This window comes from Mus pahari, chromosome 14 (assembly GCF_900095145.1).
Source record: "Mus pahari chromosome 14, PAHARI_EIJ_v1.1, whole genome shotgun sequence".
Classification (NCBI taxonomy): Eukaryota; Metazoa; Chordata; class Mammalia; order Rodentia; family Muridae; genus Mus; species Mus pahari.
Genome location: NC_034603.1, coordinates 76,219,903 through 76,235,203, shown reverse-complemented (window position 1 = coordinate 76,235,203; position 15,301 = coordinate 76,219,903). Strand labels below are relative to the sequence as shown.

Genomic DNA, 15,301 nt, shown 5'->3' with positions numbered 1-15,301 from the left:
AGGACCTAAGATGTGTTGTCAACACTTCACCTGCCCAGGACCTAGATGATCTGAGGTCATCAGACCCCAGGACGGAGAGGGTAGATGGCCTTGGATGGACATCCCTTGACTACAAACCCACTTCCAGAGGCTTTTCACCCAAGACTGAGAGGACCACTCTGTCAGATGTGCAAGGATAGAGGCAAAGTCTCCAACACAGTTGCCCCATGGGAAGACGATGACCTCAGCCAGGACCTGTGTAACTTTACCATGCCTCGATACAGGCCAGGATCCTCAGAGCCAAGCTTAGGCAAGGGAAAGCCATGCCCAGACATTCCTATACAAAATGGGTTCCCTGGTCCCACTCCCACCCTGCGGGATTCCAAAGATGAGGCCGCCATTTTGAAAAATATAAAATTTTAATAAAGGCTACATCTCTTAATTACAATAATTATTGTACCAAGTAGTTTTCTTTAAATGAACTCTTTATAATGCATAATTTACAGTCTAAGTAGAACAAACTGCCATGACAAAAGTCATTGAGTAACAGGACTTGTAATAAAAAGGCATAAAATATATTTATACATAAACCCCTTTCAAAAACCAAGGGAGAGCTGGAGCCCTCAATATAGGGCGGCGCACGGACGGAGCAGGTCCCCGTGCCTGTACAGGTACTGTACTGATTCCCAAGTCAAGCACTAGCCAGTGGGTTAACGCTCTGCCCTACACTATACACAGGCCTATAGTACAGGGAACGCTGGCAGACAGGACATACAGATTAACTTAACACAAACCCGAGCGATCACCAAGGGGAAGGTAATGGAGGAGAGGTGCTGCTGGGTGCCCGTGTCCTTGCAGGGTCAGGTGGGTGAGGGTAGATTCCTGATAGCCGTGGTTTTAGAGACTGATTTTTAAAGGAGAACAAGGAACCCTCACTTCACTCCCCCACTCTGGATGGTCCCCCAAAGTGGTGAAGATGCTGTCACAACCAACCCACAGGAAGTCTGTGACAAGCAGAGCAGCATGGTGGGGGTGACCCATTTCTGCATGTGTCGATGGGTGGGGTGGGCACCATTTAAAAAAAAAAAAAATAGAAGCCTGTCTTCACTTGGAGAAATGCCATGCAGAGCAGATTCCTCTGTTAAGGAAGAAATGATTAATGCATTTCCGGCTTGGCTCCTAAGCATGGACAGCAATCCAAACTTCTCTCTCCCACTTCCAAGTTTAAAGCAGCATAAACTGGGGGCTGGGGGTAGGGAGGGCGGGTAGGGGAATCGACTGTTCAATAAATATCAGTAAGGACTCCTGTTCGGGCAAGCTATACACAGTTTTCTCTTAAGTCTATGAATTTCAGAACCCTAGGAAGTCATCTATTATGTATGTCAGTCTCTCAAACACACTCAGCATCTTCTATAGCCCAGAGTGGTCATGTTTTGAATAAATAGTTCAGGCTTTTCTCATCTCAGTACCCAGGCTCATGGATACTGAAAATCAACCACCCCGCCCTCCTAAGGCCCAGGGGCCAGTCCTCCCTAGGCTTTGTCTTCTTAATCGGTTTCATTTTCCTTCAAAATATTTCGTGGTTGTTGTGTAGGCCTGAGACAGGTCTCTGGGCTTTGGCGGCTCCGTGGTGCACACCGAGGGGCTCGGCTAGGTTGCAAGCCGAGGAGGCCAAGGCTCAGTCGATCCTCTCCACTTTGCCCAGGATCCTGCCTTCGTACATGGGGAGCACCGTCTCGTCGTCCCAGATCTCCTCAAAAACTGCTCCGCAGGCAAATTCATCACTCGCCTTCTTGAAGTAATACCTTAAGAGAAGACAGGAAAGCTCGTTGAGACATCTTCTTGCCAATGGAGAAAACAGACTGGGCATCTGTGCTTACCGGAGTCCCTCAGTCCCTCAGTCCCTCAGACCATGGTCCACTCCAGATGGACCAGGCAGATGCACAGGTGGGCGGGGGGAAGGAAGGAAGGGCAGGCTGGCTGGTGCACGCCTCTCTCTCTCTCTCTCTCTCTCTCTCTCTCTCTCTCTCTCTCTCTCTCTCTCTCTCTCTCTCTCTCTCTCTCTCTCTCTCTCANAATTGTTGTCACCCGCCTGCCCACCAGCACTCTCTTTCCCCCTCTTTCTGAGGGAGGGGAACAGGAAGAGCAAGGCCCAGGCTTCATTCCTGATGGCAAGGCAAGGCAGGGCAGGGCAGGGGGCTCCTTCAGGGACCTGGGACTCTGCTCGGCCTGTAGAAGTGTTAGGCTGGCTGGCTCTGGACTGGTCAGCCGGAGACCACTCGCTCCAAGTGCTAATAGTCTTTCGCCCAACCCAACAGGAGGCAGGCGGGGTGGGGCCAGCTCCAGGACCCCGCTGTGTGGAGCAGGCATGGAACCCTCCCTTTCTGTCCCTGCCCCCTCTCCCCCTACCTTGCTAGGGTCCAACACTCGCCCCCCCCCCCCTTTAACGGGAACTCCTTTTCTCCCTCTCCAGTGTTTCTCTCCTTGGAGGGCCACCTGACTGTACACATGGCAACAGCATCCTCTCACACCCTCACCCTGCACACTCGCCCCGGGCCAGGCCTACCCCAAGCCTTTCAGAGGACAGAGAACAAAGCCTCATCCTTACTTGTCCCTAGCGAGGGAGAAGAACCCCCTTGAGTGGATTAAGCTTTCCCTGTGAACTGTCCCTTCCAGCATATCAGGGCCACCCCGGGGAGAAGGTCACCACCCCATGGGACCACGGAGCCACTGAAACATAAAATCCTGTCCCAGGTTTAGGGCTGAGGATTCATTTCTGCACTTTCTCTTAGAGACAAGAAAAAATGAACCCTCCCCGGTGGAAGGCTGCATCGGTCCCTTTTAGAGCAGGTGAACTGAATTGAGAGGGGACGTGGGCCTAGCCAAGGCCTCTACTGCCATTTAAGGGGGACAGCACTACATAGGAAAGAGGTCAAAATGCTTAGGGAAGCCCGAGGGGGGAGAAAGTGGGGAAGAAGGGGGAGCCAGGAAAGCAAGGGGGCTCCCTTTCCCAAATAAAAGGACGGGGCACCGATACCGAGGTCCCTAGCGCCGACACCAGTGGCGGTTAAAGCTGGGTTTTCATGGCACCTCTGGGCAAACGTATTGACCTTTTCCATAACTGCAGCCTCTTCCAGTGGGGAGAGAGGCTGCATTCCCGAGATGCCCCCACCCCCGCCCCCCAGGACTTCACTTCAAACACACTGCCTCCACCTCCTTTTGTTGGAGAACTGGGCTTTCCACAGCACCAGCCTTCATGTGGCAAACTGTGCCTCCTTCCGACATCTGGCACCGACGGCGTCTGGCGAGACTGTTTGCTTTCTGAACTCCTGCCACGGTGAGATTACTCAACACTGCTCAGGCCCCAACTCCACGGCCCCGGCCTCACTGTGGTATTTTTCATTAGGGTGGGGTCGGGGGAGGGGGTACACTGGAGGGGGGGGGTCAAGGCCCTGATGTGGGGGTGGGGAGAAGACACAGAACTCTCGTGCCCGACCCCCATCTCCAGGAGGACACCAAGCCCAACTGCAGAGATAAGGAGGGCCTTCCCACAGCCTGATCCAATCAGGAAAGAATTTGAGAGGGGACCATTTGTGCAAGTCTTTGTGCATTAAAGGGGAGGCCAGAGCTTCAAAGCCAGGCTTATTAAATGTGCCTTAGGGGGAAAAAAAAAAATCAGAGCCAGATGTGGCCAGAGTGGCTGAACGAAGCCCTTCCCTGTAGGCCGCTACATAGTGGGTTGTGACAGTTTCGCCCCCTGAAGGTCACCTGCGGTTCTCCTCAAAGTTGGGCCGAGTCAAAGCCAAGATCAAAATGAATCCCTGGAGGAGCATACTCGTGTAATTAGCTTCACCTGGGTCTCTGTCAAGATTAAAGGCGGCAGCCGGGCCTGTTCCCCAGACCCTTTGATAACTTTCAGAGTGGCCTCTTCAACAGAAAACGACTTATGCCCAGACACACACCTGCCACCCCAGAAAGCTGTCGCCTGCAGGGTCTTGGTCTTTCTCCCTGTGAAAGGTCACTGTTGGTGCCACCAAAAGAACTCCACGACAGAATGGCTGGTGCAGTCACACGGGGCCCACCCTGGAGGCTGAGCGTCCTTCAGACTCTCTCCTCACACACCTGGGTTCTGGGGATACGTGTGGGGTGCGCCTCTACATAGAGCCCGGGACACTCAATTCGGGAGAGGACACTTCCTGGGTGGGAAAACTCCTCAGGGTGCCCTGAGCGTCTTGTTCACCTCACTGGCCCGCCTGGTGCTCTGCGCCCAGGACAGATGGGCAGAACACGCACTCCATTTCCAGGCAGGGCCAAGTCTTAAGAGAAGTGACAAAGCCATCCCCTGCCTTGGCAAGAAGGGTGACAAACGTGGCTGAGATGGCCTCCATCCTCAGCTCTGGGTTCTCCAGGACCTCACAAGGTCAATGTGGGTCTTTTTTAAGGGTCCTTCCACTCTGCCACGGAGGCCAGGTGGCAGGTAGAGACAGGGAGGCCCAGGACCAGCGTGGGTGGGGTGGGGAGACGGGGACTGCTCAGCCCTATCCATATTCCTGACTGCCTACAGGCCCAGCCCTTTCTTAGTTACTGACAAACAATGCTGCCACGGGTAACTTCAGTGACTTGCTGGCCCTGGTCTCGGCTTCTCTGAGCTTCCAGCATGGCCTCTAACTCCGCTCTCCGATTTCCGGCAGAGCCCCTACCACACAGTCCAGCCCTGCTCTCATGGTTAAGGAAACGAAGGGCTGGGTCTTTTTTTGGTCCCCAGTCCTGTTCACTTGGAAAGAGAAGACCTGGCTTCATCTCCAGAGAACCACGCCCTCTCGTTCTCGTCAGCTTTCCCCCATGGCTGTTCTTGTTAGAGGTGAAGAAAGCAGGGGGTGGGGGGGTAAGGAGACAGACACAGACGGACGGATGGACCCTAGCCACCCAGCAGCCCACTCAGGGAGCTTCCGAACAGCATGTCTCCAATCTATCCGAGGCCTGCAGAGAACAAGGTGCTCGGGGGGGGGGGGGGGGTGGGACTGGATCCTCTGAGTTCTGAGTAACTGCAGAGCAGACGAGGCAGGGGGCGCGCAGGACCCTCACCTGTAATTTCCCTTTTTGCTGAGCTGCTCCTTGAAGTGGCCCAGGGTCAAGCTCTGAGCCTTCAGCATCCTCCGGTATGGAATTTCTTCTCCACAGAAAAAGTAGGTGACAACCAGCTCGCTGGCCTGGAGCGCGTGGACACTTGCCAGTTTCTTTGGCTCTTTGTGACTGAAAAAGACATCGGGATGCCACAGATTCAGCCTGGCCAAGCCGGTACACATGGGCACCTACGCAGCATGAGGTCTACAAAGGAGGCCTGGGGCCTCGAGTTACTGAGGGAGCAACCTCCAAAGACAGCTGCAGAGCACTGAGGGAAGCAGTGGCTGTCTTCTGGTTGTAAGCTGATACTATATCCCCCAATGCCTTCCATCGAAAGCACAGCCAAGTGCCCACCAGTAAAGACCAGAGAACACCATGACCAGGGTTCCCCATGGACAGTGTGCGCTCAAATGCCCTTGGAGGCCTACCCCCATCACGCCCTTGGAGGCCTAGCCATCATTCCCACAGAACCACATTACAGGTAGACAGCCTGTCTCTTCTCACATATCCCTGGCCCCAAACTTTCTGTGCAGACAGAGATGACCCTCTCCCTGCACCTCAGAGAGCTAGATATTACAGCTGTTCACTCACCCAGCCTCCACCTCCATTTCTGTGGTGACAGGGAGCAAGCCCAAGGCTTGCTGCACGGTAGACGGCAGGCAAGTACTCTACCAACTATTATAGCCCCACACCCCTGTCACTTTAACTGTGGCATTTACTCTGTTTTTAGAGTGAGTGGCTTTTATAAAAGCCACCGGTGTTGAGAGCTGGTAGACTTGAGGTTCACTAACTAAAACAAGGTCCTCAAACATGAGTCACGGCTCGGGGTGACGATGCTAAGAAACTTTATCTAGGCAGATTTGAAATCCCGTAGACAGGACAGGGTTCAGAGTCCCATCTCCAAGAGCAAATTCTCAACAAGAATCACAGCCCAGTTCGGGACAAGGTTTTACGTTTCTCCATGCGGATCGTGGAGGCAGACTTCTAGAGGAATCCATGGTATCGGAAGCAGAGAATCATTTCCCTGCTCAAGGGGTGACGCAAACACCTGTCCAGCCTTGCTAGCTCCCAAAACCTACAAAGTAACTCCTGCGTCCAGATTCAGGCCCTCTGCCCTTCTGACAATGGCTTCGCGCCCAACTTTTGACGACTGAGACCCCCCAGAAACCCTGTGACACGATTCTGAATTCTTGGGATCTGATGTCCCATGACGCTCGCTGCCGGCAACATTTGCCTTTAGCGTTGCTCATCCTTGCACACTAAGTATGGACACAAAGGTCGGTGCAGATATGGAGTGCCACACACACATCGCTCCAGATGGTGACAGTTCCTGAACCATAAATCCACCCAGAATTAAGGATCCCAGTAATGCCAGCGAGACACTCACTCTTCTGGCGCCAGGCTTGGGTTGGCAGAGGGTGAAACTCCTGCCTGACCAGTGGCCGAGTGGTTCCTGTCCCTCTGCTGACTGGCCACGCAGCACCTGAGGGCAGAGGAGGGTGAAGAATTTAGGAGATAAGTTCTCATCCTTATGACGACTGGGGAACAGGGAAAAACCACTCTGGCCTCCTAAACAGATGTAGACCCAAGCCAACCTCCCTCCCTGCAGAGACCCAACAAGCCCTTGTGTTCATGGACATTCTGGAACATCCCACAAAGGGCCATCTTAGTGTCGGCAGTGGCTACACACTGGCTCACTAACATGCCTCATGTGGAGTGTGGACACTTAGGATTTACAATGGAATCATGGAATCACCCTACTTGTAGGAACACCTTGTCTGGAAGACCCTGCCTGAACTCTAACGAATGAACAGAACCAAATAGAACAACTTCCAGAGGCTGAATAGGAGACCTATTCAGCCAGAAGCAATTCCTCCCTGGGAGAGTCTGAGAGACCCCGAGCCTTCCTCCCCGCCATCTCCAAGCCCCGCCCCCTTCTGAGCTCCTCCCACCCTGCCACTCACCGCTGCTTCTGGGGCTTCGACACCTCTGCCAGCCTGCGGCAGGCTTCCTCCAGCTGTGCCAAGGTGTTGGGTGGGGTTAGGGGAAGCACTGCAGGGTCCTGGGTAAATGGGTGGGCCCGGGCCACTGAGCGGGGGTGTCCGCTGGCCGCCAACAGATGGTGCCGGCTGACTCGTTCGCCTGGGGCAGCCCGGACAGACTCTAATGGGTAGCTCTTTCTTATGCTTTGGGCACTGGAACAGGACCGGAAGAGAAGGAGAAAAACTGGGTTAGAAAACCTGGAAAATGTGACTTCAATAGAAACTTGTCTATTCTACACACACACACACACACACACACATAGAGAGAGAGAGAGAGAGAGAGAGAGAGAGAGAGAGAGAATAACTCTACCAATAACTCTACCATAACACGAACAGGGGGCGCTGCCAAAACATGACATTTTTGTGGTCTCCTCAGCCCAGTGTCTAATACTGAGATGGCAGGGGCAGTGGCAGTGGCTTTCCACAGACGGCAGAAATAGCCCTCCCCACACCGCCTGTGTCAGAGCCCTGGGGAATGGTATTTACCTATGGGGCTTGGACTTGCTCTGCCGCTCACTCTCCAACATCCACTGCCAGACATCCTGTGACCGGTCTCCTTCTTCCCCAGGAAGCTGGGGGCCCCCCGCTGCACTGGACATCCCTCCTTCCCTGGCCGGCAGCGCAAGACCCGGTTCTGTGCCCCTCGCATTCCGTTTTGGCAAGGTACCACCTCTGCTGCCACTGTGGGGAACGAGAGCACCGGATCCAGAGATCTCATTAAAACTCCAGGGCTCCTGGAATCGGGCAGTCCCATGGCACCTAGCACAGCCCTTCCAGAGCCCCTCTGGGAAGCGAAAGCAGACCCTGTGGGCCCTCTTCACACCTGCTTGAGACTCAGGCTGGAAGAAAAGCCCCACCCACCTTCCGGGGTCTAGTTACTTACCAAAACTGCTCCCCAGGCAGCGGCTCTGGGGCCTTCGGGTGGCTCTTGCATTTGGAGTAGCAGTAATAATCCGTTCCTCCCGGGCAGAGGCAGCGGACTCTCTGTGTGGCTTCTGCCTCCATCTCCTCCTTGGTCTTGGGGACGGCGTGGTGGTGGATGTAGTGGTGGTGGACGTGCTTCGCCGTCTGTTTGGTCAGGAAGCTCTTGCCTCCAAGGAGGGGGCAAGCAGCCACGGGGGGCAGCTTGCCCCCGGTCGGAAGAAGGGTGTGACACTGCTGATGGTGGTGGTGGTGGTGGTGGTCGGGGGAGCGGGACCGTGGGCTGTAGCGACCCACACCGGGGGACTGGCAGCCGGGGGTCTTGAGGACCCTGGATAGGTGGTCGTCCAAAATGGTTTGTGGGTCTTCTTCATAGCTGCTGGAGGGTAGGAGGGCCAGGGGGTGCTGAACCGGTGCTCCATCCCGTGAGCTCAGGGCCTGCTCAGACCCCTCCTTTTCTTCATCCTGAAAAGGGAAGACCCAGAGGGGAGGTGAACAAGAAAGCAACCGCTCCGCGCTCCGTGGGTTCATGCACCCATGGGTTGGCGCATGCATGTACGCATGCACGTTTGTGCACGCACGCACGCACGCAGGGTGGAGAGGATGCACAAATTGACCCTACCTCCCGGATCTGCTGCAGCCGCTCCTCCAGACTGTGGCGGCTTTCCAGCTCCAATTTCAGCTTCTCCAGCCTGGAGATGAGCTCGGCGGCGAAGGCAGCAGGTTCCACAGGCGTCATCTCCTTGGGCAGGCGGTGGGTTCTCTGAGGGTGAGGGAAGAAGGCAGAAACCAAGCGCCATTAGCAGGCCAGGCAGGCACTGGCCATACCAGCTTGGATGGAGCTTGCGGGGCCCGTTGATGTGTGCCGGGTCCCCGTGTTCGAGTGGAGAGCGGGTGACAAGCAGGCCTGCACTGCTCAAGACTTTTATGCGCCGGCTCTGTGGCCTCATGGAGAGCCATGGTCCCCACCAGCGTTTGCCTTGGGCAGGAGCAGTTGGTCGCACTCCGAGAGGCCCTGCTTGTTCTCTCTGTAGTACAACCAGCCCATCAGTAGCTACTCTGAAGTAAAAATCTTCAAAGACTGTTGTCAAACATCAAAAAAAAAAAAAAAAAAAAGGCAGCCCTCTGAGATGGGGAGGGGAGAGAAACCAACTCAAGGAATAAAAAGTGGAGTCTAAACAGAAAGGGAGTTGAAAATTAAAAAAAATAATAATAAATAAGATTGGAAGAGAGGCGGGGGGGGGGGGGGAGTCGCCGGCCCCAGATCAGAGAAGAAGTGGTAATTTATTTCCTGGCCTCACACTGGGCACCTTTGAGGTAGTGTTGTCTCAACACTGCTCCATCTCTCTCATTCTTTCCCCTCCTCCCCTCCTCCTCCTCTCTTTGTACAGAAAATGAAGAAAGCTGCTGCGGGCTAGTAGCAGAACACTGCTGAGCTCGGCTGCCTGAAGCCGATCTATCAAGGGGAAAACGGAACATCTCCAAACCAAGTACGGAATATAAAAAGGCGCCGAGAAAGCCTGCCAAGACAGGGCAAGCAAGCGGTGAGAACCCCCACTGCCCGGCTTTCTGTCCTTTCTCTGTCATCTCGCCCCCCACTCTGCCCCTCCCCACCTCTCCATTTGTTCCTCTTTCCTCCTCCTCCTCTTCCTCCTCCTCCTCCCTCCCTCTCTCTCTTGCTTTGCCTCTTTTCTTTTGGGGTGGGGAAGAGCAGAAGGCCAACTTGCTCTCCTGGGCTCAAGAGTCAGCCTCACTGGGCACTGCAGCCATTATCTGCACCAAGTGGGGGGGGGGGGTAGGCCCCTGTGTGGATGGATGGCTGTTCTTAGGGAGGCTGGTTCCTGGAACCACACATCCCCCAAAGTTGATCAGTACAGCTGGGACAAAGATCAGCCAATTTATATTCTTGGGGAATAGAATTTTGATGAACACATACCCCCCCACACACACACTCAAATATCTTTGTCATCTATAGTATATGGGGGGGGGGGCATAAAATCACTCCCCAAAGCCATCCTAATATGCTAGTTTTAGACAAGGTAAGTCTGCTGTTGTCTCTGCCAGGAGTTTCCAAGGAGAGCTACCATCTTGTAATGCTACTCAGGTGGCCTGGGACTAGAAGTCTGATGTGTTAAGTTTTCTGAATAGAACACGACCACACGAACCGGCTGGATTCTCTGACGTGACCAAGAACGCCAGCCTTACAAGGACACCTGCTCTCAATAGGATGTTCTTCTCTCCTCTCTGCACCCTGGGGAGCAGGCCACCATACAAAGAGCCCCACCTGGGAAAGGCTCTCTGGGCTCCTGAGCCCCGCGAACTGTGCTGGCCGCCATCAGGGATGTGTTACATACGAGGGAAGGTCCCCAGAGGAACCTGTTACCCTCCCTTAGCCATGGGAGGAGGTTTCTCCAGGGAGGCTCACTTCTGGACCCCCCGCCCATCCACGTTCATCAGACACAGACTCGAGAGAGCCCAGCTCAGGAGCATGGGACAGCAAGGACTATATAGCTGTCCTCTCGGGGCATCGAGGTTAGTAAAATGGTCAAGGAAACAGACAGACGGTGGGTGGCTGTGCAGGAGAAGCAGAGTGTCCTGGGAGGTTATTTTCTTTCTGGGGTGAGCAGGGCACAAGGACATTAACACACAGATTCTCCCAACCTCATTCACTTCAGGCTTAAGTGAGCGCCTATCTATGACGGGCACTGTAGCAGGCCCGGGATACGGAAGCTAACAGACAAGGGGCCATGGAGAGGGGTCAGAGGTTAAGAGCATTGGTTGCTCTTTCAGAGGACCCAGTCTCAATTCCCAGCACCCACAGGACAGCCTCACAACCATCTGTAGCTCCCGATCCAGGGGGTCTGACGCCCTCTTCTGGCCTCTATGAGTACTGCGCTCACATGGAACACATACATGCAGGCAAAGAGCTCATGTATATACCAGGCATGAATGAATGAATGAATGAATGAATGAATGAATGAATGAATGAGTGAAGATGATTCTTTTGGGGCTCCCTGCCTTTGGGGGGCTTCCAGTCTAGCAGGAATGCAATGAGCCTACCATGTCATCATCTAGTGATAAATTTTGTTTGTTTGTTTTCCCCCACAGAATTTTCCATTCTTTGATTCAGGAACTATCAAACGTCACTCTGTTACTACCACATCCAAAAGAACCATTTAGTGTCCTCAGTCTGGCCATTCCTTTCTGTTCCTTTCTGCATTGCCCCCCACCTCTCAGCTCCTGTAATAATTTAGGGCCTCACTACCCGTTGTCCTGGTATCCTGCCGTCTATACTCACCGGAAAATGAGGTAGAGACACTTGGCCATTGGCCTTCACACTGCGGTGCATCTCTCTCTGGAGCTGTTTCTTACTGCCCATGCGGTAAGGAGGGATTCCATCTCTAAGGGGAAAGACAAAGTCCACAGGCTCACCCAAGGCACCTCAGCACCGGACATCCCTTGCACGACCCTCCCCGAGATCCTGCTGATGGGAAGGAAAGGCCACGCGCTTCCCTGGGGATGACCCGTGCACCTCCAGGTGCAGTCACGCAGGTTAAGACCCATCCAAGACCAAACTCCAAACCCTGCCCGCTGTCATCCGAGGCAACTTGTCTCTCCCAGATGCAGGGACGTAAAGATCTAAGAGCAAAGCCCCTACTACCAGGCACTACAAACAAACTCACCCAAACACCCATGAGTCTGCAACATGTCAGACCTCAGCTGGATACCTTCCCTCTCTGCAAGCGGGCAGCGGGCAGGAGGGACAGAAGGTTCCACTCCTCTTAGGAAGTTGGTATCCTAATAAGAGTGTGGGTGAGCTTCCTAGGCCCATGTCTTTCAATCTATTTTAAAAACAAACCACGGGCCACTTGTGGAGACATAAGCCTTTAATCCCAGGTGGATCTCTGTGAGTTCCAGACCCACTCTTTAGTGAGACCCTGACTCACAAAACACACACACACACACACACACACACACACACACACACGAAAAATCCAAAAACAAAAACAAGACAAAACAACCAGAATCCTTAGCAAGCAGAAGGAAGAATGAAGAACTGATACCATTTTAAAACAAAATAAAAAATGTGTCTGAGACTAGCAGCCTGACTGCCAAGGTGTGACTTTCCCCACTGATGTCCCCTCTGGAGACCCCAGGGGTCACAAGCTTCTGCACTCAGAGGCTATGATACTAAAATTAGGCTAAATACTAAATAATTACTAAAACCTGATTGCTTCCCTTTCCTCTGGTGTTTTGTTCATCACAGGAAGAACCCTCGTCTGGCCAGCAGGAGGCGCCACTCAAGCGTCTGAGCAGTGGCCAGGAGGAATGGCTGACCTGTGGCGCCTTGTCTGTTTTCTGGAAGGTAGCTGGCCTGGGCCACAGAACAGGGTCCCTGAGGGGATGATGAAGACCCTGCTAAGTCAACAGTAGGACTAACTAACTCCAGCGCTGAAAGAACTCAGGATTGGTAACTACATCAAGGCACACTGGAAGGTGGGAAGAAGAAAGTTCAGAAGTGGGGGGTAGGAACTCAAGTTGCATGTCTGGCCCCAGAGGAGGTAAGTTCCTAACTCTCCAAGGCCCTTGGAGATGAAGAGAGTTATGCGGGTTTTAAGTCCAGCAACATGGTGCATCTAAAGCTTGTCTAGACGCCAGCAGTGACCTGGGGTTCCTCACCGGCATATGAATGGCACCCAGACAGCCTGGCGCTGCCAGCTTCTGTGGATCAAGTTCAGGTGTCACTGGATACACCTGACATGCCATCAGATTTTGTTCTCACAGGAACCACATTTTATAGGTGACCAGAAATGGTACCGCAGGCTCCCGAGCCAAGCCAGCCACTGCTGACCTCTAGAACAGGTACCCATAACTAAGCAGCCTGCCTCCAGTACCCACATACCCTGATGGGCTGAACACAGGGACCAGGAAGCCAAGTGACACTATGGAAGGACAGACGGGACATCTTCTTCTACCATTAGCACACACTGGCTGTGGGAATGCCCGGGGTGGGGGTGGGGTGGGGGTGTCACCCACAAAGCTCTCATGTCCCAGGTCTGCATGAATGACCACACCTCTCTTGTGACCAGCTCTTCCTCTGGGGTCTTAATGGTGGAAGGTGACTACCCATATACCCCTACCTTGGAACAAGTTATATCAGAGTTCAAGAGTCTTAAGGGGGCCCAGTGAGATAGCTCTGTAGGTAGTCATATAAAGATTGGGAAGAAGGTTGAACCCTGACCTCTATACATGCACTGTGGCACACGCACCCACACACATGTATACATAGTAAGTCTGAGGAGAGTTTCCCCAGCCACGACTCTCAACTCTGCCCTTCATCTGTCCGCATTCCTTCCTTATACATCTTCCTTTCCTTTCAGATATAAATAAATGTCAACGCTTTTGTATCTCGTATGCTTTCTCCATATAATGTAGAAAAAAAAGTGTGTGTGTGTGTGTGTGTGTGTGCCTGTGTGTGTGTGTGTTTGTCTGTCTGTGCACGGAGTAGAGGTGGGAGGCAGGTGACAGCCAGAGCAACCAGAGGAGGAGTAAATGATTTCCTAACCCTCTCCTGACATCCAGAGAAGGCGAAGGACCCAGCCACAGGACAGGCAGGACAGGCGGCTTGTGCCCAGAGCCCAAAGGCGGAATTTTAGCTTGGAGAAGCCAGAGGCTTACAGGCGCCTTCCTGGAAATATGTCTTTAATTCCCCCTAGCTGGGAATCTTCTTCCAAAACAGCCCCTCATTCCAAAAGGGGCCTCTCCTCTCTTCTGTTCAGGCTCCAGAAGTTTATGACCAGTGTCCTGGCTGCTCCTAACCCTGGGCTGAAGAGCGCCAGAGTTCTGGTCCCTCTACAGTCTCCTTTAATTACAAAGGCTTTGGCTAAGGAGCCTGCTGCCGGGCCCAGCTGTTTCTGGGGCGCACGGATTTTGAAGTGTAGACTCCACTTAGCTGCCATTTAAGCTGAGCCAATTAGCTTAGCCCTTTGACTCCGCTGTGCCGGGCCTAACCTGAATGTCACTTCTTCTGGTGGCTTTGAAATAGCAGGCGTAAGCGCGCGCGTGCGCCCACATTTGGCAGCCACTCTGAAGTGCCTCTGATCACAACCAGCATCAAAAGCCTGGCCTGTAAGATAAGGTAACATCTGAAGTCCGCTGGGACGCACAAACTCCCCACAGAAGGGATGAGGAAATAAAAGTGTGAGTAAAACAACCGCCACCCACTCCGTGGTGGGAGGAAAGCCATCTTGGGTTTATGTAGGGGACACCCAGACCAGAAGCAAGCTACAGTCAGACGCAGCCAATCCTGATGATAGGAACGGCTCCCCACAAAAAGGCAAGCAAGCTGGAGAAGCCAGGTACCCTCCTCTGGGCGTCCTTGAACTTGGGCAGCAGAGTGCAGCTGCTTCCAGACCCCTCCCTCTTAAACCTGGCACTCTGTACCCTTTTCCCATGAGCCTCTTGATCCTAACCCTCCCAGGATTAGGGTTTAGGATTCTGCTGGAAGTCTGGCAGTTAACTTTCAAGTTGGGGGGGGGCTAGAAATTAGAGCCATTTCTCCCGAGAAGAGAATGCAGGTTTCAGAGTAACAAGCTCATAAAACAGTCTTCTCGGGGGGTGGGGGTGGGGGCTAAAATGGGGACGTGACTCCACCCCACCCCCACCCCCAGCCATCTTTAAGAGGGATTTTTACTTAGTGGCAAAAGAGAACACTGGGATCTGGGAGGTGGCCCGTCTGCTCTGCACACCCAGGCCAAGGCATGCAGGTCTCAGGGAAGCACGGAGACCTGGCCGGCCCCGCCCATCTCCTACCCAGGCCTCTTGCAAAGGCCTGGGGGACTTAATTGGTTCTGTCGCAAATGAGATGATTGCTTCCCTGGACTTGTGTCTAATGAACTCCAACCTTCTGGAGTCTATTGAAAGCTGCCTCTGACCAACCCCCTCCCCACATACACCCCCCCAGTCCCTGTCCCCTCCCAGCTCGCAGCGGGGGCAGCCGGCCCCACTCCTCGGCCCCTTGGCCCCCAGCAGCCCACGCTGGCCATTGTGAGGGGGAGAAGCAGCCAGGCCTCTTGGCATGCTTGACGGGGAGCTCCTATTCACTTGTTCAAGCACATTTCAAAGGGGCCTGCTCCCCTCTCATCCCCTCTAAGCCTCCCCAGATGAACAATGCAGTGAAAACGGTTCAGCTTCGGTTTTCATCCCCCCCCACAACACACACACACTTTATTTCT

At 53.7% G+C, this 15,301-nt stretch overlaps 1 protein-coding gene across 4 annotated transcripts in view; it reads right to left on the bottom strand.

Moving 5' to 3' along the window:
• Nucleotides 1–385: 385 nt before the first annotated feature.
• Axin2 (axin 2) overlaps nucleotides 386–15,301 on the bottom strand; it is a 32,433-nt gene continuing 17,517 nt past the window's right edge. For all 4 annotated transcript variants that reach the window (XM_029546487.1, XM_021211994.2, XM_029546485.1 and 1 more), the window contains exons 4-11: nucleotides 11,365–11,467; nucleotides 8,689–8,829; nucleotides 8,029–8,531; nucleotides 7,632–7,826; nucleotides 7,068–7,298; nucleotides 6,491–6,586; nucleotides 5,065–5,232; nucleotides 386–1,784 (exon numbers count right to left, since the gene is read on the bottom strand). In XM_029546487.1, the coding sequence (XP_029402347.1) occupies nucleotides 1,658–1,784; nucleotides 5,065–5,232; nucleotides 6,491–6,586; nucleotides 7,068–7,298; nucleotides 7,632–7,826; nucleotides 8,029–8,531; nucleotides 8,689–8,829; nucleotides 11,365–11,467 (1,564 nt within the window). In that variant the 3' untranslated portion in view covers nucleotides 386–1,657. The remainder of the gene's footprint in view (nucleotides 1,785–5,064; nucleotides 5,233–6,490; nucleotides 6,587–7,067; nucleotides 7,299–7,631; nucleotides 7,827–8,028; nucleotides 8,532–8,688; nucleotides 8,830–11,364; nucleotides 11,468–15,301) is intronic.